General features: G+C 40.8%; 2 protein-coding genes across 2 annotated transcripts; both read right to left on the bottom strand.

The window, feature by feature from the left end:
- Positions 1-6,385: 6,385 nt before the first annotated feature.
- LOC134880297 (14-3-3 protein epsilon-like) lies at positions 6,386-14,665 on the bottom strand. Its single transcript, XM_063907162.1, has 6 exons — positions 14,412-14,665; positions 11,270-11,469; positions 9,323-9,429; positions 8,893-9,099; positions 8,338-8,474; positions 6,386-7,401 (listed from the first exon to the last, which is right to left on the bottom strand). The coding sequence occupies exons 1-6, from the start codon at positions 14,473-14,475 to the stop codon at positions 7,349-7,351; spliced, it is 768 nt and encodes a 255-aa protein (XP_063763232.1). The 5' UTR covers positions 14,476-14,665; the 3' UTR covers positions 6,386-7,348.
- A 2,500-nt stretch (positions 14,666-17,165) lies between these two features.
- LOC134879932 (adapter molecule crk-like) lies at positions 17,166-25,715 on the bottom strand. Its single transcript, XM_063906520.1, is given in 4 exon segments — positions 17,166-20,822; positions 22,608-22,730; positions 22,732-23,183; positions 25,173-25,715. Coding segments are annotated over 4 exon segments (933 nt in total). The 5' UTR covers positions 25,393-25,715; the 3' UTR covers positions 17,166-20,684.

The following is a 25,715-nucleotide window of genomic DNA, read 5'->3' as shown; positions in this document are numbered from 1 at the left end:
CTGCGGAGCCTGGAGGCAGTGAGGCTGCAACTCAGGAAGTTTCCTTTCCAGTTCAGGGAGGATACGGAGCCCCGAGATGGATGTCACATGCAGAGGATATGTGTCTTTGGCTTATACTGCCGTTAGTGTGTGTGTGTGTGTGTGAGAGTGTGCATGGGAGGATAAATGTGTGTGCTTAAAGGCAGAGATGGATGAGTGAAGGGGTCTGCAGGTTAGAGGCCCAAAGTGTCAGAGCCTTTATCTGCAAAATGTCAGGGAAAAGTGACGTACAACTAGGAGAGGACACAACACATCTACAGTGATCAACCATTTCAACATATTTACAAAAGACTACAGAGAGAGACACAACCACAACACAGTGATGCAACATGAGTGGGAAGAGACACTAAAGGACGATAAAAATAGAACAAATTACTTTGAAGATGATAATGAGGGCACTTTTAACATGCCCCCCCCCCCCACACACACACACACACACACACACACACACACACACACACACACACACACACACACACACACAGGGTTTCCTCTTCCTTGCATCCTGCCTCAGACATTCCCAGTACCCTCCCTGTATATTGTGTGTGTGTGTGTGTGTGTGTGTGTGTGTGTGTGTGTGTGTGTGTGTGTGTGTGTGTGTGTGTGTGTGTGTGTGTGTGTGTGTGTGTGACGTATGCAGGCCTGTGTGTGTGTGTGTGTGTGTGTGTGTGTGTGTGTGTGTGTGTGTGTGTGTGTGTGTGTGTGTGTCAGCATGAGGGAACCCGCTTGTGCATCCCTCAGGATAAACAAGAGACACGCGTATGCACACACTCTCTAGAAACAGAAGAGAGACTTGAGCTGTCACAGCAGTGCACTTCCTGTCCCACACACACACACACACACACACACACACACACACACACACACACACACACACACACACACACACACACACACACACACGAACACAGATCATATTGATGGACGGGGGCTTCACTCTGGTATAAACAGACATCTTAATGATGACCATCCTGACCCGGTTCCTCCCTGAATTCCTCAATGGAGACACTACAGGTGAATGAGGTGTGTGTGTGTGTGTGTGTGTGTGTGTGTGTGTGTGTGTGTGTGTGTGTGTGTGTGTGTGTGTGTGTGTGTGTGTGTGTGTGTGTGTGTGTGCGCACATGCGTGTGTGTGTGGTGGGGGGTTGGCTGGTGACAGTGACACACATCCTTTGACCTTTGACCACCGCCTTGGTGAATCCTGACAACCTGGCATCAACAGGAAATCTGTAGCCTTGACAGACACACACACACACACACACACACACACACACACACACACACACACACACACACACACACACACACACACACACACACACACACACACACACACACACTTCCAAGGAAAACCCATTATTGTAGTTTCCTGCAGAATGAAAGTGAAACGACACTCGAACATGAATCTGGTGTTTTCTTAAATCTTCTATTTTTGGCATTTTAAGAATAATTATAGCAACAAACAACAGATAAATTACACAGAAACATGACTCAAATGATGTTGTCTGTTCTGAAATGTGTTGCTTGCAACTTGTTAAGCCCCCTTTAGCTGATTGTGTTGTCGATGGCCTCTCCGGCTGAACGTAGATCTAGTCTTTGATGGTCAGTGATCGTGTCTGACGCGGTGATACTGTTGCTGTATCAGTTTACTGTATGAAGCAAATGGTCTGCTAACACTAGAAAATACATTTCCTGCTGAAAATGCGTGTGAATGCTGTAAGCTGGGCACATTTGTTGCTGAATATGCAGAAAAATCTGATTATCTGAATAACTGAATGGTGTCTGTAGCTGTGTGAAGATATAACACATAGCTGAGTCATTTAAAAACAACATAACTGAAGTGGACGTGTCTTAAAGGTGGCTGTTCTAAATAAAATGATGTATATCACTGGATTATTATAAATGATGCATTAAGGTGTCCATCATCCCGCTTCAAGACCCTGGTACTGGTCTACCGAGCTGTGAGGGGATCAGCCCCTTCCTACATCCAGGCCTCGGTTAAACCGTTCGATCCATCAGGTGCACTTTGCTCGGCGTCAGACAATCGGCTTGCTGCTCCATCTCTGCCAGTCGGACCCAGGAACCCCTCAAGAACACTCCTGTTTGCTATGCTGGCTCCTGATTGGTGGAAGGAGATCCTTGGCAACTGAATTCTTGCAGTCTCTTTAGAGTTAGCACTTACAGTGCAGTGTGTTTGGAAGTGTAGGTGCAGCAGATTGGTTCTGCAGGGTTAGTGCTGATGCCTTTTGGTTCTGGTCCTGTCTCTAGAGTTCATGAGGTTTGAGTCAGCGATATTTAAAGGTGGCTTTTTAAATGACCATATCCAACAGATTGAGGAACTTCCATTTCATATTTCTGCACACAGAAGATGAGAGTGTAAATCCCAGCTGGGCTCTGTTCTTCAACCTGTGGAGCTAACAGCTGTTTTGAATTGTCTTTTATTTTAACTTGTTGTTTTTCAATTTCTGCTGTTTATTTACCTTTAATTTGTTTCACATTTGTTGATTTATATTCATGTTCATGTATTTCTTTACATTTCTTATGTCTAGTTTAGCATATTTGTAATAAACGTGTTTATGTATTTCTTGTGTTCTTTACGGTATCCTCCGATACATAGAGGACGAGAGGAGTCTCCTGGAAGTGTCTGTTGCTAACGATGCTATTTAAACCCGGACTATCCCTCAACTTATGTTCTGAATCCCAATAAAGAAGGCCTCTGTTGAGATATATAAGAACCTGTAGCAGAAAAAGACCTTTAATATTTTTTTTCTGCGGAAAAGAAAAACCTTTTGGCTTTAAAATGATTAAGCACCTTATCCTTCCATCTCATACTCACAACACACACAACAAACACAACACAACAAACACAACACAACAAACACAACACAACAAACACAGCACAGCACAGCACAACACAACACAACACAACACAACAAACACAACACAACAAACACAGCACAACACAACACAACACAACACAACACAACAAACACAACACAACAAACACAACAAACACAACACAACAAACACAACACAACAACACAACAAACACAACACAACAACACAGCACAGTGCCTCCCACCGACTCCTCAGAGTGAACGGCGGTGCCTTCAGGTTTCTTCCTCATAGTTTGTTTATTTTCCTGCTCAGATCATCTGTTATTTTCCTCAGACTGATGAGGTTACACTTCCCCTGTGAGGAATATCAGAGGGTTTACTGTGCTCTGTTTACCTTGTGTGTTTCCTTCAATTCAACACACACACACACACACACACACACACACACACACACACACACACACACACACACACACACACACACACACACACACACACACACACACACACACACACACAACAAGAATCTAATAACATGTTAATCTACTTCTATTTTCTATTCCACTTCTTTTACAGCCCAACATTAGCTTGTTACTTCCTCCTGAAGTGGTGTTAATATGTGGAGATGATCCTGCTGAACCACACACGTCAGTATCATGAACTTCTGTTGGACTCAGAGATTATTTTCTGCAATAATTCCGTTGAAAAATCCCCTTAGTTTTCTGTGGAAGGACCCAGGGAGATGCTACCTTCAGGGTCTAATTGTTAAAATACGTCATCTCAGCTCCACTCTATTTAAGTACAGTTTGTAGTCTGTGGATGGATGCAGGACAGAGACACTGCAACCAGATCCTGCACGGGGCGGCTGAGTAAATCTCACATGTGCTGCCTGAGAATAACTCTGGTTATTAATAACTGCTGTCTCTGCAGAGAGCAGGAAGTTCATGATATTTCATTGACGTTTGTTCCAGCAGCAGAACACGGAAGCAGTTTCTAGTTTCCACAGGAAGGAGAGGATGCCGATAAGGCTGCAGACCTGAAACCCCCCACCACCACCCTCTGCTGTGGAAATATGTACTTTATTATTTCAGATTATCTGACAATGCTGCCCTCTGGAGGTACACCTGCTGCGTGGAGGAGAGACTCTGAGGCACAAGGATGAAACACGTTTGAATTGTTAATGTATTTTAATGAAAAAAGTGACGCGGCGTGTGTGTGTGTGTGTGTGTGTGTGTGTGTGTGTGTGTGTGTGTGTGTGTGTGTGTGTGTGTGTGTGTGTGTGTCAGATGTGAGCTGCAGAGGGTGCTGCAGGAACTGCTACAAAAAAATCTCCAAAAGGGAAACTCCAAATATTTCACACTATCAGGTGTTCGGGTTTTTAATGCTCTCAGATTTTACAACGTCTTCATTTAGCACCTGGTGTTTGTTATGGTCTGTTATTGTTTAGGTTGCATCTGATATGTTTTCCTTATAATGCAACCTTTAAGTCTAACCTGAACGTGTCACCACAGTAAAGGTCAGAGGTCAGCGTCCTGCAGGAGCCGCATGCAGCTGCAGGAGGTTCTGCAGAGAGGAAGTCGGTTCGCTGCGAGCCGGATCCTCTTTCACCTGCTGTCTAAGTTTAGGCTGGCACTGAGCGCGGGCTGAGGCTGATGTAAGAACAGCAAATGTTGCATCTGCTGCGACTGAAACCAGGAGCAGTTCATTTAGAGAGCTCCATTAAAGCTCCAGGGTTCAACGAGGTGCTGAGCAAACTGCACTTCTGAATGACACACAGGAAGAAATGACACACAGGTCTCATTGATAACTGTGACTAACACACACCTGTATATTTTGTACTACATTGTAGAATGTTGGCTCTACTTTTACTTTGCACAATTCTTTAAATTTAATCCATTTTTTATTGGACATTTTGTTTTACTATTACTTAAAACTATTATTTATTTTCTGGACATGTCCATAAATGCTATGTCAATAAAATGATCGTTATTTTTTTACTTTAACATCTTATATTTATGTATATTTTTATATATATGTATATTTTTATATATATGTATAAAAATATACATATATATAAAAATATACATATATATAAAAATATACATATATATATAAAAAAATATATGTATATTTTTATATATATGTATATTTTTGCTGTTGTATTTATTTATATATCCTTTTTTAACCGTTAAAATAAATGGAGGAGGTAACATTTGACATTTATTCATCTGAATATCAATAACTATAATAGATGTAAAAGACCCTGACGGGGGGGGGGGCTGGAAAACAGAGTCTACATTTAAATCGAATTCTATTTTTCACATCTTTTATTATTTATTACAAATATTTTAAGATAGTAAAAATAAAGTAGACATCCACCCCAGGCTCAGATTCTGCTGCATGTCTATGGAAGTCAAATATAAAATATCACCGAAAGGTAAACTATATTTAGAGGCCTGACTCTGAGGGAGATCCCGGTGGCTCCAGGCGTCTGTCCCTCTTCAGCTGCATTAACATTGCATTGGTCTCCGAACTCTAAAACTCTAAAAATAGAAGACATGAATTTATGATTAGCTCAGAGCAGAGCCACATCTGCTCTGAGATCCTCAGCCAGGGGGATACACGAGGATTCAATACATAAATAGAGGGGCTAAATGTCTGAGTGTTGCAGTGGTAGTTTCATTATGGTATATGTATTTAGCTGTGATTCATTTTGGATCATCTCTACATTAACTGATAGATTCTTTGGTTTGAAAAACTCTGAAATCAGTGAGAACTACTGCCAGTGGTGGTTCTTTAGCAGCTGAAGGAAAGAAACACTTGGGCTGAATTTGAATTTATGCAATGGTGGTTTTTATTACCCAGTATTCAGATCCTTTATTTTGGTAAAAGCACAAATATCACACTGAAAATGTAAAAAGGAAATTCAAAGTGTTTGTCGATGTTTCTCCATTTATTGATCTTTTTTTTTTTTGGTTTTGTAAAAATTAAATGCTTTCAAAATGATAATAAATTAAAAGTAAAAAAACATTAAATTATACAAATCAAACATTTAAACAATTAAAAGGTCAATTACCAAAAATCACCACGGAGGAGAAGTTTGTAGAAATGTCTGACCGATAAACAATATTCAATTATGGATTCATTGAAGTGATTGACTTATTGGGTTTCAAAAACTCTGAGAATAGAGATGAGTGCTGTCATAATTATACTTAAAATAAAAGTATTATAACGGAAAATAAATACAAATAAAATCAAAACAAAATGAATTATTTCATTTACATCTTTTTACTTTGAGAATTTTAAACCACAAAATAGAAATAGTGCTTTGACGGTCAAACTTCTTCATTTCAGAGTCACCAAAAGGTAAAATGACGTACAATTAGTGGCATAAAAGCACAGTATTTCAGAGTTGTAGTGCAGTAGAAGTAGACAGGATGGAAAACCCCAGAGCAAAGTAAAAGCACCTCAAAGAACAGTCCGTTGAATAATGAAAGAGGAGTCGGTGAGTAATGTTTAATTTAGATTGTTTAATGTTAATTCCATGCTGTGTTTCAGTCAGAACGTACAGATTCCCTGTCTGTGGCTCCAGTCAGATATCCAGTAGTACAAATCAGCTCCAAGTTTACACACAATGAAGCGAAACGAGAAGAAAAACAAAGAAAGGAAAACCCTCCGAAACCAGAGGAGCTTTTTAGTAAAGAAGCAGAACAGAAAACAATGTGTTAACTCATGCAAGCACTGACAATCTTTTAAGTATTTTAGGGCTCTCTGTTCGAGGAGCGAGGACGAATCGAAGTGTGGAATCTCCCATTTCTTCTTTTAAATTAAACACCACCAGCTAGCTGCAGAGACTCAGTTACAGTATTTCAGCACAATAGTACAGTCCAAGGACAAAAACATGACGACAGAATCACGATGGTGGAAAAGTTTGCACGCCTTTGCCCCACGCGGATATCCCAAAAACTCCCCTCCCCCCCAGAAAATAGGGCACGTTACTCAAATCGCCCGTCAATGATTCGCATGACACTTCACTAAAAACAGATAAAACACCTCCCATAACTAATAGTCAACATTATCAGTAATAAAAGTTAATTTCTGTAATTACATAACGAGGAAATCTCAATACATCCAGCAAAAAATATTGAGGATAAAGCAAAGAAAACAACATACAATAATGAATATTTCAGAACTGCTTGTACCGGGACAGAAAAACAACAACAGGGACTCTCTTCAGTTTCCTCTCCACGCAAACGTCGTGTTTCCCGTCTCTATTAAGTGCTATTTACTTGAATGCAGTAAGGACTAATATAAAAATAAAAAATAAGAGAAAAATAAAGTTGTTAACTCTGTGGCCCTGCTGGGTCGAGGAGCTGCAGAGGGGGAGGGGGGGTGGGGAGGAAGAGGATGGAGAGGGAGGGTCTGGAGGAGTGTGAGGGAGGGTCTGAGTTGTTGGCTGTCGGTGGCGTCGTCTCACTGGGCTTCATCCTCAACGTCCTGCAGTGCCTCTTTGTTCTGTTCTTCCCCTGAAACACACAAACAAACAAATTCAGTTTTTATGTTTTTGTTTATTTATTAAAAAGTCAAAAAGGTTGTTTTTTATGAATATCATTTGATGATTATTAATATAAGTATTGTTTTGATTTATCTCTATGTTCAAAATATGAGTTTAAATTCTGAACAAATAATCAAATAAACCGATAAATAAAAGTATTTTAAAATAACATTATTTATAGATCAGAGTCGGAGGATGAATCCCTCTTATTAGTCACACATGCACACAGCAGAGCACACACAGTGATCCTGGTCCTCTGCATTTAACCCATCCTAGTACTAGGAGCAGTGCAGCGCCCGGGGAGCTCAAGGACACCACAGCAGGAGGTGAACTGGGACCTAGGAGGTGAACTGGGACCTCTCCAAGTAGCAGTCCACTTTCCATATTTCAAGTCTGTTCGGGGACTTGAACCGGCGACCCTACGATTCCCAGTCCAAGCCCCTACTGACTGAGCCACTGCTGGACTCACAAAGTGTGTATTTTCTCTTTAATATTTAGTTTTATTATACATTAATGTTTGTAACTGATATGAAATGCAAATCCCATTTGTTGTTATTATATATTTCTTAAGTAATATGATAAATATTTTGGAATGTCAAATAATTATAAGAAAATTATACGTTTTTTTTCATAAGTGTGTTTTTTCTCTTTAATATATTTTTTAATTAAGAAATGTTGATATTTAGTTTTAATACCTAATATAAAACATATTTCCTACATGTATTCATTGTTTATTTGGTCGGTAAAACTCTGTAAATATGGAGAAATGCTGTCACTGGAGAAACTAATGTAATAATGTTTTGGGCAGGTTATCGGGAGATGAGTGAGGTCGTTCATCCGTTAGTGTCTCTAGTGCTGAGAGAGGGATTTCAGAAACAGCTCTGATGAACGGAGGCGCCGTGTTTACCTTCCCCCTGCATGTCTGAAGTCCATAGTGTGAGGTTATCACGTAACAACTGCATGATGAGCGTGGAGTCCTTGTAGCTGTCTTCATTCAGTGTGTCCAGTTCTGTGATGGCGTCGTCGAACGCAGCCTTTGCCAACCTGAGAGAAACACACACACACGCGCACACACACACACACACACACACACACACACACACACACACACACACACACACACACACACACACACACACACACACACACACACACACACACACACACACACACACACACACACACACACACACACACACACACACACACACACACACACACACACACACACACACACACACACACACACACACACACGTTAAAACCAGTCTTTTAGTCTGAGTAAACCAACATTAAAATATATCTAAAAGATGGAAGCTTCTCTGACATACTGGCTTCTTTTAAAGCATGAAACCCCTCCTCTGATCTAATTTTAGCAGATAAGTCCGAGCTTACACATGTAGTGGCTGAACCTGAAGAGAAAGTGTGTGTGTGTGTGTGCGTGTGTGTGTGTGTCAGTGACCTGCAGGCGCGGTCGGGGGAGTTGAGGATCTCGTAGTAGAAGACGGAGAAGTTGAGTGCGAGACCGAGGCGGATGGGGTGTGTGGGAGGGAGCTCCAGCATGGCGAGGTCCGTGGCGGTTTTGTACGCGACCAGGCTGTTCTCCGCCGCCTCCTTCCTGTTGTTACCCGTGGCAAACTCTGCCAGGTACCGGTGGTAGTCTCCCTTCCTGGAGGGGGGAGGGGGGGGGGAGGATAAGACAATATTAACTGGATGAAGTCTGAAGTGTGTGATTAAAGTACAGGCCGATTGTTGTGTTCAGGACCCTCTGACCTACATTAGACCTGGGATTTAACTCTGTATTTATTGAGGATCGACTGGTGCACAATAAGAGGGCAATAAGATATCCGATTTACATCCCCCGCTCCCCCGCTCCACATTCAGAGCCTCACATCTTGTTGTAGAAGACCTTGGACTCTCCCATGACGGCGGAGGGGAGGAGGTGTCGCTCCAGAGCATCCAGGATGTCTCCGCAGATATCCTTCAGCTCCTTCTCAACCTGCACACACACACACACACACACACACACACACACACACACACACGCACACAGTATTATTCAATCAGAAAGATCCGTATATACACTGGATCTGTATGCATTTACTTGGACGACCCTGCAAAGCTACTTCCTTGAACTTCCAGAGAACCTCTGCTCCAGTGAGAGTGGAGCATGTTACCAGAAGGAGCGGGTATTATTCCTCCCCCACTCAGAGATATACCTCTGGGTTTCGCTCAGTATCATTCCAGATCCAGATCCAGAAGGATAATATCTAAATGTAGTATTTTGGAGATGCAGAGAAGACAAACTGTATGCTACCTTTAAGATACTCTTAACTCTTTATATAATCACTTTCTTTATTAATGTATTCATTTTGATTTAATTTCATTATATCTTATTGTATTTGTTCATTCTAAATGTCTGCATTTATTTCTGTATTATGTTCCACATTTTTCTAACTAGTTAGGGATAAATTATAATCCCTGTGTTGATTTACAACATTTAAAAAAGGGCTTTATTTCTAACAAACAGCATTCAAAATATATTCTACACACTTAATACAAACATGCACAAATTAAATGACTGTTTGTACATGTGGAACAGAAAGAGATGAGCTAAAACCAACGTTAAATTAAATACTATGCAAGGATAAAATACTGCTTGCTGATCTGTGAAAATATCAGAGGAAGTCTAAAGCAGCTCCTCGTCTGACGTACGAAACCAAGCGTCTGTTCTCCTCATGGGACTCGAGGAACCACAAAGAAATGAAAGGACCACGGCAGGATTTAATCCCATTAGCTCATTGACTGCAGCCCCCCCCCCACCTCTCTGACGCACTGTGGCCCCTCCCAGATGAATGGGCCGATCCTATTTCCTTCATAAAACCAGGAGAGAGTGGAGGGAGAGAGGGAGAGAGGGGGGGGGGATTTACTACTATGACTCAGATGCAGTTTGTCCAGGAGCTGCTCATGCAGTGCATTCTGTCTGTACTGCACAGTCATGAGGGACTCTTTCTGTTACTTTTACCTTTACTACAAATCAGAGACAAGTATTCTACATTTCATTTACTAATTATAATAAATATCAGGGTCTCTGCGCCCTCAAACCAAAACGCAGATTTCCCCCGTAAAATGTCAAAGTGATGCCAGGAAAACAATCTCTCTGTGGGTCAGAAAGGGTTTACTGAGTCCAGAGATATGGAGATGGGGTCAGATGTCTGGTCAGACGGCAGAGACAGCTTACAGAGAATACATAGGCGATGGATGTCCGGGGGGTCTGCGGGGGACGAGTGGCAGGCAGCAGGCTGACACTGAGACTGAGATTTCTCATCCTTTCTTTTACTCTCCTTTTTTCTGGAGAGGAAGTAAAGGAACCGGAGCTCTGGATCTATTTGTTGTTGGAGGAGCGATATATGACTCAGCAGCTTCAAGACGTGAAGACTCTAATGCAGGATTTTCACTGGAAAGTGGGCGGGGCCTAACTTTGGCCGGAAGCGACGTTAGCGCCCCATGCTATATTATTCTACAAAAACCCTGGTATTTGTTGACTTTATAAAACATTTCTTAATCAAACAGGTTGAATGAGGGATGAAATCATCTCCACTAAATCTTCTGGACATAAGTAAACTGCTGAATGTATGCATGACATGTACTTGTAACAGTAAGAGTGTTTGTACTCTTATTGAAAATGTATATTATGTGTTTGCCTCTGATATTATCACCTAGTAATCCACAATTTATACAGGAAATATGAGATTATTTGGAAACAGCATTTTTACAAATGACCATATATGGCTCTACAGGAAGTGACAGGCTGGGTTTTTTTGGGGTGGTTTTCTTACCGTTTGCCTGTAGTCTTGGATCATCTTGAGTTTCTCCTCCCCGCCCTTGTTCTCCTCCCGCTGCTCGATGCTGCTGATTATCCTCCAGGAGGCTCTCCGGGCCCCGATCACGTTCTTGTAGGCGACTGATAGTAAGTTCCTCTCCTCCACTGTGAGCTCCACGTTCATGCCCGCCACGTTCTTCATCGACACCACCATCTCTGCTCGGGACACACACGAGAAACACTTTTTAAAATCATATTTCTAATCAGTGTTGAAGTTTCAGAGTGGAACAGGTACTCAGATCTTTCTCAGAATCAGAACAGGTTTTATTCCCCAGCAGGTTTACACATAATTAAATCTCCCTCTCTCTGATGTCAAACGCCCTCTGACTACAGTAAGGAAGCAGGTGATTGTGTGCAGAATAACAATGAACTTTTAATTCCCAGCAAAGGTTAGCACTTAGTCTGTAAACCATAAATCAGTCTGGGAATAAACTCCGTCCAAATCCCTGTGAGTGAGTCATGGCACATTCACTTCAGAGACTGGTCTAAAAACAGCCTCTACAAGCCCTGTAATGGTATGACAGGGACGGGAGTGTGGAGGGAGGAAGAGGGAGGAAACAGGGAGTGTAGAAGGAGGAAGAGGGAGTCATTTCTGCAAATCGATCCTATAGTCTGCTGCTTGCAGGGGGAACACACCCACAAAGTGACCAGCTGCCCTCCCTCTCCAGCACACTGAAGCTAGCTTCTCATTGGGCAGTTAAGGGGAAAGTTAAGGGTGACTTGCACCTCTTACTGTAGGGAAAGCATGTAAAGATATAAGGGGTCAAAGAGCCTTAATGCAGTCTGAAACACACTTTGTGCAGCCTTTATGTTTGTGAAAATGCAGAAATGGAAGATTTCACTATTTTAATTTTCACTTATTTTAAGTTCTTTTTTTAATTACGAGTATTTTTTAAAATGCAGACATGTTTGCATTTTCACAAAGGTTGCACACAATTGAAAGTGAGTTTTAAAAAGCTTTACCACTTTACCTAAGGTATTTATAGAAGAAAAGGTGCACTTAAGGAGGATTAGTGACTTAAGTGTCCCTTAAGCTTCTCTTAAACTGTTAAATGTGAAGCCAACTTCACCGTCACTCAAACTCACCGCTAACACACATCCAGCAGCTAACCTTCTACTCCACAACAACTCAGAGGTAAATGGTGTACTTTTACTCCACTAGGTTTATTTAGTTGCTAGGCAGATTAGGATTAATGATGTGAAATATAATCAACCCTTAAATCAGACTTTAGTTCACCTGGAGTAAATTCACAAGCTCATAGGTCCAACATGATGCCTTTAAATGACCTGTTTTGCCAGTCTGAAACACTCACTTTTTTAGATATAATGAGAGAGAAGCCAGACATATCCATCTTGACATTTATTTTACATGAAATATTGCTTTGAACTAACCACAGCTCTACACTAGCCCCTACCCTTACTGCAATTTCTATCAAAAAACATTGTCTGAATGTGGGCTAGATTATCTAGATTGTATAATTTCTACCTTTACCTTTAATATGTTACGCATGGTTCTTAATTAGTATTAATTGTTGGCTTTTTCCTTCTGCTGTAACCATGTAAATGTCCCCTCTGTGGGACGACTAAAGGAATAACAATATATTAACTGTGGTACAGCAAAAGTGGCATAGCAGGTAAATAACGTAAGCAATGAAAAGAAAAAGTGACATATAGGCCTACCACATTAAAACGACACCTTTATTCATCCATCAGAGGGGACATTTAAACAGTAGATTCATAATATTAATTAAGAAACGTGCATAAAATATGAAATAGAAATTACACAATTTATAAAATACACAGTCAGGTGTACCAGTAGTGAGATAGCAGCCAGGTGATGGTATTACAAGTGGAAGTATTGCAGGTATTTACAGGTGTAATACAGAAGTTGAATTGCCTAGCTAGCGGACAGCAGCCAGAAACAATAATAATAATAATAATAATAATAATAATAATAATAATAATAATAATAAAGCAGTGTTTATATATATATATTGCACATAGGAGAACTTCTATTTTTAATATTTTAAGCATGCTTATTAACTAATATTAAGCTTCATTGCTGTAACGATGTAATTTTACCCTCTAAATGAAGCCATTCTGATTCTGACAACAACTCCTCCTGTTCATATCTTTAATATCTTATCTATGCTTCTTAAAATGAATATTATAAATAAAATAAAGGCATTGAGACTCTGATTCTGACTGCTATCTGGATGTGTATTTTATAAATTGTAATTCCTACTTTTAAATGTAATTAATATGATGAATATACAATGTACATTTCCCCTCTGTGGGAAACATAAAGGAATTCTAATTGTGACATACTCAGTGTCTTACACTTTAGAGTTAAGAGGGTATATCTTTTACACTTCTATTGTAAATTGTGTCATTTCTATGTGTGCCTTTGGTATTTTATGCATGTTTCCTAATTAATATTGAGCTTTACTTGCTGTTAAAATGTACATTTCCCCTCCGAATAAACGTATTCCGACTCGTATTCTGTCTGCTATCTCACACCTGTATTTTTGTAGATAGTAAATGGTGTAATGTTTTACTCTTATCTTTAATATTTCATGCATGCTTCCTAATTAATATTAATATGAAGCTATATTTGGCTCTTTACTTTTGCTGTAACCATGTCAATTTGGACGAATAAAGCTATTCCTATTCTGAACAACAGGAATACCTATTGTTATCGTTAGTACTTTAAGCTTCTTGATTAATATTGTGAACATAGAATGTAAATCTAACGCTATTCTGATTGTGATTCTGCTCAATGGTGCAAAAAGGGAGGAACTCCTGACAGCTCACTCCGCCATTTTGTTGTGGCCCCTCCGCTAACGTTAACCACCGTCCGTTAGTTTGTTGATTTTACCTTTACAATAAAAACAACAATAACAACAACACAACCGTTACGACGCCTTTCTCTTGTTCTAACGGCTGTCAGTTGGGGGTGGAGAAAAAACACGTTGCTAGGTAACAGTAGCTTCGTTAGCTGCCACATAGCTACGTTAGCCACCTAGCAGCTAATCGGGAAGCTAACTAAGCTCCGTGAACATGTCCCGTTTCAAGCCCAGAATGAGACACCTTCTTACCGTCATATCGCTCCGCCTGCTCGGCCAGCTTCGCCTGGTAAACCATGTCCTCTCGCTCTCCCATTGTGTGTGTTGAGTAGCAAAGGGAACGATTATTTAGTGGTAAAAATCACGGAGGGTGTGTGTGTGAATGTGTGTGTATGTGTGTGTGTGTGTCAGGTCTATCGGTACTTCCTCAGAAATGAACCGGGTCGATGAGTCGGTGTTTCCGCCCCACCGGCAGCGATGTGTGCTGGGATGGAGAGTAAAGATGGCGACCAGGTTTCATCCGAGCAGCACTACATGCACATGAATCACTGAGAAACCTCCCAGAGTACTTTGTATTATTTCAGTTATCAAAATCTCAGCAAGCTTAACAAGAGGAACAGACACTAAGTACACATTTAGAGTTTGTTAATGTAGTGTTTTATTTATTTTCTTATTAGTTTTCATGTGATTTCACTGTAAAAAAAACTCAAAATATATTGTTATAAGAATCTCAAAGGTGTATTAAGTGTCTGTTCCTCTTGATAAGCATGCTGAGGTTGTGTTAACTGTCAAAAGTAAAGAAAATACTACATTTACAAACTCAAAATGTGTATTTAGTGTGTGTGCACTAGTCTTATTCAGAGGAACAGACACAAAAAACACCTTTTGAGTTTTTTAATGTAGTGTTTTAATTTATTTTCGTCTTTTAAGAAGGTTATAACAAATATATGTCATTTTCTACAATTGTTTTTATTTATTATTATTTATTGTTTAACTGTGTGTACGGATGCACCATGTAAACCAATGCAATTCCTCCTATATGTAAACCTACTTAAACAAACTGAATGCACCTTTTGAGTTTGTAAATGTAGTGCTTTTTTGTTAATGTCATGTGATTTCCGTTTATATTTTGTGTCAATAACTTAAAATATGTTGTTATTACAATTCATATTTTGTAATAACAAGAAATGATTACATTATTAAGTCGTGATTTCACTTTATTAGGTTTAAAAAACATGATCATATTTAGTTCAATAAGTGCTTCACGTTAGATATGTTGAATTTATCATTTATTATTATAGGATATCATTTCACTGCCAATAGAAACAGACCATATTTAATTGCAGTTTTCTTGCTGGCTGCAGGATACAGTACATGCCATTTATAAAAGACTCCCATTAGCTTTAGTAGGCTGATGCACATTCTGATGAACTTGTTTGTATTCCTACAGCAGATGGACACTACCCAACATCTGATAACTCACGGTCACATGGATGGAAATAAATACAGTAGCTGCAGCATGACTGAAAAAGGGTTATTCAAAGCCACCAGAATAGTTACTTGTGTGACGGTGCCTTATACTGTTAGAAACGTTGTGTTATTGTGTGTAAGCTCACCTTTTAAATCACTCAGTCACACAGTAACACACCCTAACAGATGTCCAAACGTTAAATGACCGAATATGTAAATGGGGGCTTTAAGGAGTGGATGGATAATGACTTAAGTTCCCCATCTTAAAAGACTGCAGGTGATGGGGTGAAGTTATTCTAAATATAGCGTACACTTAAACTGATATTAAGTTTATAGCAATCTAAAAATCATCAGCAGGCAATTCTTTAGCTTCCAGTACTTTTCCTCAAGTACTTAAGATCCATTTTGAGGGACTTTACGTGAATATTTCTACTTCTACTCCACTACATGTATTTAGTTGCTAGGCAGATTAGGATTAATGATGGTAAATTTAATCTCCCTTAAATCAGACTGTAGTTCACCTGCAGTAAATCCAGCAGCTACCCTGCAGTATACAAAGCCATTCAAACTAGCTGCACCTTTACCAGCTCTGAGAACACTTTAATGATCAATCATTATAAAACATATCAGAGATATTATTCTGAAATGGACCAATCAGACAATGACTACTTTTACTGTGGCTACTTTAAGTACATTTAGAGGAGAGTACTTTCTACTTTCACTGGAGGAACATTTAGAATACTTTTACTGTGACAGAGTATTCCTACACTCTGGTACTTCTACTTTACTCAAGTACAAGACCTGAGTACTTCTACTTTACTCAAGTACAAGATCTGAGTACTTCTACTTTACTCAAGTACAAGACCTGAGTACTTCTACTTTACTCAAGTACAAGACCTGAGTACTTCTAGTTTTACTCAAGTACAAGATCTGAGTACTTCTACTTTACTCAAGAACAAGACCTGAGTACTTCTACTTTACTCAAGTACAAGATCTGAGTACTTCTACTTTACTCAAGTACAAGACCTGAGTACTTCTGCTTTACTGAAGTACAAGATCTGAGTACTTCTACTTTACTCAAGAACAAGACCTGAGTACTTCTACTTTACTCAAGTACAAGACCTGAGTACTTCTAGTTTTACTCAAGTACAAGATCTGAGTACTTCTACTTTACTCAAGAACAAGACCTGAGTACTTCTACTTTACTCAAGTACAAGATCTGAGTACTTCTACTTTACTCAAGTACAAGACCTGAGTACTTCTGCTTTACTGAAGTACAAGATCTGAGTACTTCTACTTTACTCAAGAACAAGATCTGAGTACTTCTACTTTACTCAAGTACAAGATCTGTGTACTTCTACTTTTACTCAAGTACAAGATCTGATTACTTCTACTTTACTCAAGTACAAGATCTGAGTACTTCTACTTTACTCAAGTACAAGATCTGAGTACTTCTACTTTAACTCCAGTAGATCTGAGTACTTCTCCAATATTCTGTAATATTTTCACTTCCAACAGAATCAAAGCACCAAACCATTTATTTGTCATGGGTTTGACTTTATTTACTAGTATATTAACACATTACATGCTACAGAAAATAAAAAGGTAATTTCAATTGTTTGAAAGAATATAGTGTTATAATAAAATGGCACATTTTGATATGAACACAACTCCCACCGGCACTTCTCCATCCTTTCCCTCTGGTGTGAAAGCAGAGGAATGACGTCGTGCAGGGCTGCTGAAATAAAAATACTTGGTGGTGGTTTGGCAGTTTTTTAGGAAAGTGTGTGTAGCTGAGCAGCTGCTGTGTGCAGAGAGGGGGACGAAGATTTGATCAGAACTGCAGATTAAAAAGGACCGTGTCAAAGGCCAGATTCTGCCAACACACATATCTTTTGACTAGTGAGTACTGTTTCATCGGTTTGGAGGATTTAAAAAATAAATTGTGAAAGCGGGAAAGCTCTGACATCATGGACACTAATGAGGGGGAGGATTACAGGATACCCTAAAAAATAAAAGGACATATAACGCAAACTCAAGAGTAGAAGAGAATAAGTGCATCACCCTGTGACCTCACGTTGCTATACTGCCACCTACCGGCGACAGGAGTACTGCACCCTGATGTCCTCAACTCCAAAGTGAACCTTCAGAAGCTCAAATAAAAGACTTAGCATTAGGGTGATCAAAAACTGGTTGGATTTTAAATGTAAAACAGAAAACAAATCTGAACTACAACATTTATCTATTAGTCTGATGTCTCTGCGATAAATAGCTTGTACATCATAAGTAAGGCTGCAAAAATGAATCAATGCACAGAACAGTGTTTTTAATGCAAAATGTGCCTCAAATATGCAGGTATTTTGCTGCATTTCTGTATTTTAAATCATTCATTGAATATATTTGGGTTTTTGTCTCATTAATCAAGACTTTTAGGAAATGTTCCTCAATTTTTAGACCAATTATTTATAATCTGCGTATGAATCTCTCATGCAGCCCTTATCATTAACAGACAAGCCCTTAAATAAGTGAAAAAGCACAAAGGAAAAGAAGAGGTTTAAGATAAATGGAGCAAGGTGCCAAGAGGATTATGAATGAGGAAGATTAAAAAGCAAAATAAAAGCAACAGTTCTTATTTCTTGGGACACATTTGACGGGATTTCTACCGGTCTGATAATGTGAGGAGAGACGGTACGAACAAACATGGAGGACAGAATGAAGAAGAGGGTTGTGTTTAAGGTCAGTTCATCCATTGTTGCACCATGAGGAAACATAAAAACAAAATCAATATTTTAGCATGTAATGATAATCACATAGTACATCACGTTCCTTTTTTCTCTTACAAAAAGACTACTTGGTGGTTGATGGTGAGGCGTGGAGACGTTGGATGTAGTGTTGCTTTATCTCCGCCTCGACCAAAGGTTCTGAAGCCGCTCGTCTCCACTCAGTGTTTTAATTCTCCTTTTAGCTCCTCCGCTGCTTATCTGAGGAGAAACTGTTCATCTCCAAAGCAGAAAACGGTTCATCTCCAAAGCAGAAAACTCCCCTCGCGCCGCGTTTCCTCCTTTTAGACATCACAAGTGTTTCTTTCCACGCTGTGAGAGACAGAAGAGTGTCATCTGTGCGTCCAAATCATTCCTGGAAACGCTGTAGGATCACTTTAGGAGTAAAACAGATCCTGTGTTCACGACAAATGGAAGCAAATCTTTCTCCGGTTTGCTTTAAAGCTGGAATTTGGCCCTTCATTGTGTTGACTTGAGACAGTTTCTCATCTTTCACTGTTAACTTGTTTATATTTTACTCTTTAGTTTCCTATTTTGAGACGTTTCCACTCTTTATTTTCTACCTCTTTATGTGCAATACCCTGTTTTAACCTGCCGCTGTGACGGATACATGTCCTTAATTGGGATCAATTAAGTACATCCTATCTTAAGGTGTTAGTGTTTGATAAACCTCAAAATATACCCTTTTAGCTTCGTTGGGCTGAGAAGTTAACCAGTTATGAATGAAATCATGATTGTTGAGACTGTAAGATGAAATTAAAGCTCCTCTGTGCTCAAATTCTCAACTTGTTTGACTCGGAGCTTTTGAAGTTATTCACATTACTCTGTACGGCTAAATTGATCTGATTTATGGCAGCTCTTCTGATCACTAAATAAACATTTCACTCCAATTTAACTGCAGGATCAAAAGGCTGCAGAAATCACTGCATCATGAAGAGGATTTGATCTGTCTGCACGACGGCAAGCGAACAGCTTTAAAACCGCTAGTTTTCTGAGTGGAGTTTGGTGCGATCGGGGCTATGCTAACAGTGTAGCTTCTCCTTCAACACTCAAAATACCTTCATCTACACCAGGCACAACATTCTGCGATTTTTACACAGATTTTCTCCGATAGATGCCTCAAATTCTCCTCATTGCACTTTCTTTGTATGATATTGTTTTGTGATTTATATGCAAGAGAACATTTTGCTTTGGGTTTGGTGTGAACAGAACATTAGGAGGCCAATATACCTGTTTTAAATCCCATCACTGATCAAATTGAATCACTCTGTTTCTTGGGATAATGCTGCGTTCATGTCCTATAAGCAAAACTGTAGATGCAAGAAATGACCTTTAACCTCCACACAGGGAGGAGCTGCAGACTGCAGCAGGAGGTTCAGTCCAGATCTGGAGAAGAATATTAAGATTGTTCACTTTTTTTTTGCCAAGTTAAGACGAGAGATCAATTAAATTCATGTTAATATAGTAGATATAAAGCAGGCTAGGCTTAGCTTAGCATAAAGCCTGAACGTCTGGGGTCAGACAGAGCTAGGCTAGCATTTCCCACTACTTCAACTCCTTATGCTAAGCTACGCTAATCTACAGTAGACACACAGAGCAGTGTCAATCTTCTTAGAAGAAAATGTTTGAGAGCGGTATGTTTTATGTAATTTGAAATGGTCTGTTTTCATCCTCTTAAATATGGAGGTTTCATGCTCTTCTCTATTTATATCAAACTAAAGTGAATTTCTTTGAGTTTTGACTGAGAAAACGTCTCTTAACCTCGCTTTAGAAAAACTGGAATGGAAACGATTAATTTCCTCGCAGTTTCAGCAGTAAAACGTATTTTTGGAATATGAAAGTCTTTCTTTCAGCAGTTTGTGAAAAACAAAAATGGCACAGAAACAAGAAGAAAAACACAGAGAAACTGTGTGTCTGTTGGACATGAATGCACCGGAGTGATCCCACAGCGCTGTGAGCATGATTAGGGAGGAGGAGGGTTATCAGCGGCACCCACACAGGAACAGGAAGTGGTTTCTTTAGTTTGGAGTGTGTGTGTGTGTGTGGGGGGGGGGGTTGTCATATCCATGGAGAAGGGGAGCTTCAGTGTACAGTCGGAGCAGGTGGAGGAGATTCTTCGGGGCGTTTCAAAGGTCCAACGAGGCCCGTTTGTTCTCAGTGAATCTCTACTTGGTGCAGGTTAGAAGCTGGATCCGACGTGAGGGACAGGGGGGAGATAAAGGGAGGAAACGGGGGGGGGGGGGTCTAGCGCTAGTGTCCAGGTGGCGGTCCGCTCTCAGCTCAGCTCATCCTCGGCGCTGTGCTGGTCCAGCAGCTTGACGTGTGTGAAGGGGAAGTGGCCGCGCTTGCCTTTGCACTCGCCCTCCCACTGGCCGTTCACGTTGATTTTGGTCACCTTCACCATGTCGCCCACCTTGGGGGGGGAGAGAGGGAGGGAGGGGGAGAAAGAGTGTTATTAAGGGACGGACAAAAGGAGGAGATTAGGGACGGAGCGATTGGGACATTTAAGGTTGATTGTTATTATCTGCTTTTACACTTTTAGAAATGTGTGTTTTTCAGGGTTTGATAATCACTCTTTAAATACAGCCTCTCTCTCCGTCAGGTGTGTGATGACAGCCCACCTACAGCGTCACTGAACCTGAGCAAACACCAGCCGACTCAAAGTCTCAAAGTTCATCCGGAGGTGCGTTCACAGTCGGGTTTAAACACTGTGACTCAAACCCTCCTGCAGGATGAGAGGCTCAGTCTGAAGCAGAGGAACGGCCTCCTGCTGCACGACTCTCTCTGTGTTTCTGTCGCCGAAATCCTTATTTACCCAAAGCACTGTGCAACATTCAAACGGGTTTATCTGACGGCTAAACTCCTCGGCAGTAGTATTCAGAATGGGCCTAAATTAAAGAGCTCTATTAGTGGATTGAAGGATAAATAATTGCAATTAACTTTGATAATCTGTTAATAATTGAAGACATTTCTTACTGCAGAAAAAGGTCAGAAAAGGCAGTTTTTAAAGCCTTTGAAATATGAAGATTGTGGCTTTTCTATCTTTTTTTAAAAATCATATAAAAGTGAATATCTTTGGGTTTTAGAAAAACAAAAAATGATCAACTCTGAGAAACTGGGATGGATGTTTTCCACTGTTAATAAAATGTTGTAAAGCTTTACAGCGACGAGGAGCTACACACAGAAAAAGCACTGGAGCAGAAATGCCAGATGTGGGTGCAGAGAAAAGCTTCAGATAAAACTAAATTTACTGTCAAAAAAATAAGCAATAAAAGGCAACAGCTGGACCTCGGTTGTGTCTGGGATTTTGCTTTAAAACTGACATAATTTATAATTGATTTACTAATTAATTAATCAGTTCAGCTCTAGCATGAACAACAAGGCTAAACTAGGGATGCATGTAAGGATTCATAAGCAAAGACCATTTAGATCAATAACTCTACTAATAAAAGCAGCATTTCTGGGATTCTTTCATTCAAACTTACAGCAGAAAAGTTGCAGCTGTATTTTAAAACATGACGATTACTTTTCATAAAATATAATATGTTATTTCTCAAAGCCTTGCATCTTTTTTCTTGAAATATTAAGGATTTTTGCTCATTATTTTCCATCCCAGTTCCTCAAAGTCAAAGGTGTTGTCTCCAAGTCTTGTTCTGGGAGTAAAAACACAAAGATATTCCCCTTAATGTGATGTAAAACAAACACATGCATGAAAACTACACATTTGAGCATTAAAAAACTGACTAATGATTGTTAAATAGTATTTTTTCTGCACACAGATTAATCTAAAGGTGGATTTAGGGTTGCAGCTCTATGCATGACTATTATCTGAAGACACAGAGAGATTCCTCACAACCAGAGAGGGTTTCTGAAGAAACACAGACAAGGAAATGCGAGTTAATGATTGACTGTCTCCTCGCTGAGTCACCATCGGCTCACTGAGGCGGAGAAAACAAGCAGGTAGTTTAAGAGCGGTCGACCACAGGCGGGAGCGCCAGAGACTGAGTATTACGACAGACAGACCCGTCATAAATCACAGAGCAAAACCTAAAACCAACCAGAGGTTTAACGGCTGCCAACAGAGGAGAACACACACACACACACACACACACACACACACACACACACACACACACACACAGACACAGACACAGACACAGACACAGACACACACAGACACAGACACACACACACACACCTCTAAAGCCAGGGCCGTCTTGTCGTAGGCGTTGGGGACCCTCTTCTGGATCGCCCTGGCGAACACCGGTCCGTTCTGCAGGTTTGGGAGGGGGTTGGGCTGAGCGTACTGACTGGGGTCCACTGGCAGCGGGGGGGCCGGGCTGGGCCACGGAGCCGTCCGAGTTCCCCAGCGTTCCCATCCCTCCCGGAGGACCGCCGGGCCCCGCCACCGAGTTGGGCGACGCCGGCCGGTACTTCTCCACGTACGGCTCCGGGATCATCCCCGCCCGGCCCTCAGAGTTCTGGGCGTTCCACCACTGCTCCTCCGGCTTCTCCAGAACCCGGAGGATGTCGCCCTTCCTGAAAGGGAGGTCCTCGTCGTCGTTGCCGGGGAAGTCGAACAGCGCTCGGACGAACTCGTCCTCCAGGCGCTGCGGGGGGGCGCCGCCCACGCTGATGAACGACGTGTGTTTGGACTTGTTGATGGGCTCTATCAAGGTGGTGGTGTCCAGGTAGTGGATCTTGTAGAACTCCAGCAGAGCAGGGAGGGCTTCGAACTCCTGGTCGCCGATACGGAACCTCGGAGGGGCCAAACCTGGAGGGGACGAGGCGAGACGCAAGAGGGATGAGAAGGATTTCATTTCCAAGCTGAGTGAGGATCCAATACCATTTAAGATGAGATGTGCTCGATTGATCCCACATGTGGAAATGTTTTCCGTACAGCAGCACGAAGGAATTAGAAAAACGAAGAGTAGAAAATAAACTTTATAAAAACATCGCAAAATAGAAAGAAAAACTGAACCAAAAAAGTAAAGTTGAGAAAGGAAAGGTGTACTAAATCAAAATAAGTTAGTTCAGTTAACAGAAGAGACACTGAGCTAAGAGTTCTCAGTGGAATGTTACGGGGAGGAAATGGTGTGCAACTACACAATAAGGTGGTCTTAAATGAAAATAACGAGCACCTTAAAGATGTTTAGATTAAACTCTGATCAAAATAAGTCTGTTTACTTTGTTTGTCAACATCATTCAGCTGGAAATGTTTATTTGTTTACATGTTCCCCTGGATCTGATGCGTTTATTATGCACTAAAGGAAAATCCTTTTTTATATACACCATGTTTTTACACAAACACCATGGAGTTTTTAATCGATATACTAAATGAAGATAAAAGATGTCAAGGCTCCTCGAACACTACCTGCTCTGAGATCTGAAGCCTAGTTATTCCTGTAGCCTCGGGATGACGGTGTTTTCCAGGAGGACCAGAAAGGACTTTTTATTTCCTCGATCATATTCGTCTAGTTCCTTCAAATAAAAGAAGCTCTGTGTATTTTTAATAAAGCATGCATGAGGAAATATGTTCCCCTGCAGGAAACCCCCCCCCGGGTGAAGTCTATTTAAACCTGACAGAGTCTCTGCCGGTCAGCTGGGTCATTCATTCATTAAAAGGTGCTTCAGATGAACCTGCTTCAGATGAACCTGCTTCAGATGAACCTGCTTCAGAGTGAGAGGAACCAATCCATCTCTCAGATCTGAAACACATTGCTTTAAAAGTACTTAAATGTAATGTATGATTCTGTATGATGTGTGCAACATTAAATGAAGGTGTCTGGCCTCCTAAATGTGGCTAAAGTCAAGCAAGAAGGTTTTATGTTTACTATGTACAACTCCCTTAGTTTCAGCTAGCTGAAACACAAAGATGCACAGCAAAACTTGCATTTTTGTCGTAGAAACGTGCACCAATTAATGTTTATGAATAACTAAAACAGTGAGTATATGATGCTTTATGATCTGTAGTACCAGGTTAATTTCCATATGCACTTTTGTACATGTATCTATAGTTGTATATTACTTTAAACACTACATTATGATGTGTCTGGCCTGCTTTATATTCACTATGTGCTTAAAGTCATGCACAAATGTTTTATTTCTACTAGGTTTTAGTTACTGATGGTAAATGAAAAAAGGTGCACAAGGAAACCTGCATTTTTGTGACAGAAACACACCAATAAATATATGATCAACTGAAAAATGTTGTATATTATATGCTTTACGTCTATTTTCATATGCATGTTTCCATATGCATCTAGTGGGTTGTATATTGCTTTCAACATTACAGTATCATGCGTGTGGCCTGCTTTATACCGGGGTTAAATGCACTGTTTGATTAAAGTCATGCAAGAATCTTTAGAAACGTGCAACAATCAATCTATATGAACACCATTGAGTATTATAGTACAGATTATGACATGCTTTATGTTCTGTAGTAACATCTTCCTTGTTGCAGACTTGTATAGTATCTTGTGACTGGCTGCTATACACACTGTGACATGCATTAGGGTGCTTTGGTGCCAGTCGTGCAAGAAGGTTTACTATACCCAGTTTGAGCTGGGTAAATAAATGAATGACTCAATCACTGAGCATTATGGTACAGTATGCATCTACAGAGTTGTACGTTGTTTTCTACATCATCATGTGTCTGGCCTGCTGTACACACACTGTGTAATGCATTAGTGAGCTTTGGTGCAAGTCATGCAAGAATGGTCACCTCTCCAGAGAGAAACCCTCCCAAAACGCTGCTCTTTACCTGATCCGGACTGCCGGTTGTTGCTGATGCTGTTGATGATGTAATGGGAGACTTTGGAGTTCTCCGACACGGACAGCACGTAGTCCCCGGGGCTGGTGATGGAGTCCCTCACCAGGAACACCCCGTGCCTCTGTCCCTGGAGCAGAGACACCGCCTCCTGCCTGCTCAGCCGACCCCAGTACCAGCTGCTGCGGTCCTCCGCGTCAAAGTGACCGGCCATGATCGCCACCCAGAGCCGAGGCTTCACCGGGGCCTTCGGTTCCCTCAACTCATACAAAACTTTAGCGCCTTTAGAGCACGTTTAGTGAACGGGCGACATCCGTTACGAGAGGTCTGTGCATCAAGGTGGAGATCCGGGAACCACGCGGAGGAGTACACGCGACTCTTATTGTGTTTCCCGCGCGGTTTTACCGGGAGAGTTTCATACGAGGCGTTTCTTCAGAGGCGGAATTCCAGCTACAGTCCAGCGACCGATGACAACTAACTTCAAAAACTGAAATGGCGGATACGGGAAAACAAAAAAAGAACCCCGTTCACAGGATG

Source organism: Eleginops maclovinus, chromosome 18, assembly GCF_036324505.1.
Source record: "Eleginops maclovinus isolate JMC-PN-2008 ecotype Puerto Natales chromosome 18, JC_Emac_rtc_rv5, whole genome shotgun sequence".
Lineage (NCBI taxonomy): Eukaryota > Metazoa > Chordata > Actinopteri > Perciformes > Eleginopidae > Eleginops > Eleginops maclovinus.
The sequence above is the reverse complement of the archived record's forward strand: the minus strand, read 5'-3'. Positions and strand labels throughout refer to the sequence as shown.

Bases quoted from the DNA above. Each gene is read 5' to 3' on its own strand.
- LOC134880297 (XM_063907162.1), bottom strand. From the start codon at position 14,475: ATGGGAGAGCGAGAGGACATGGTTTACCAGGCGAAGCTGGCCGAGCAG. The intron at 11,470-14,411 runs GTAAGAAGGTGT...TGTCCCGAGCAG, and splicing joins GCAGGCGGAGCGATATGACG to AGATGGTGGTGTCGATGAAG. The intron at 9,100-9,322 runs GTGAGGCTCTGA...TCCCCCCTCCAG, and splicing joins AAGGTCTTCTACAACAAGAT to GAAGGGAGACTACCACCGGT.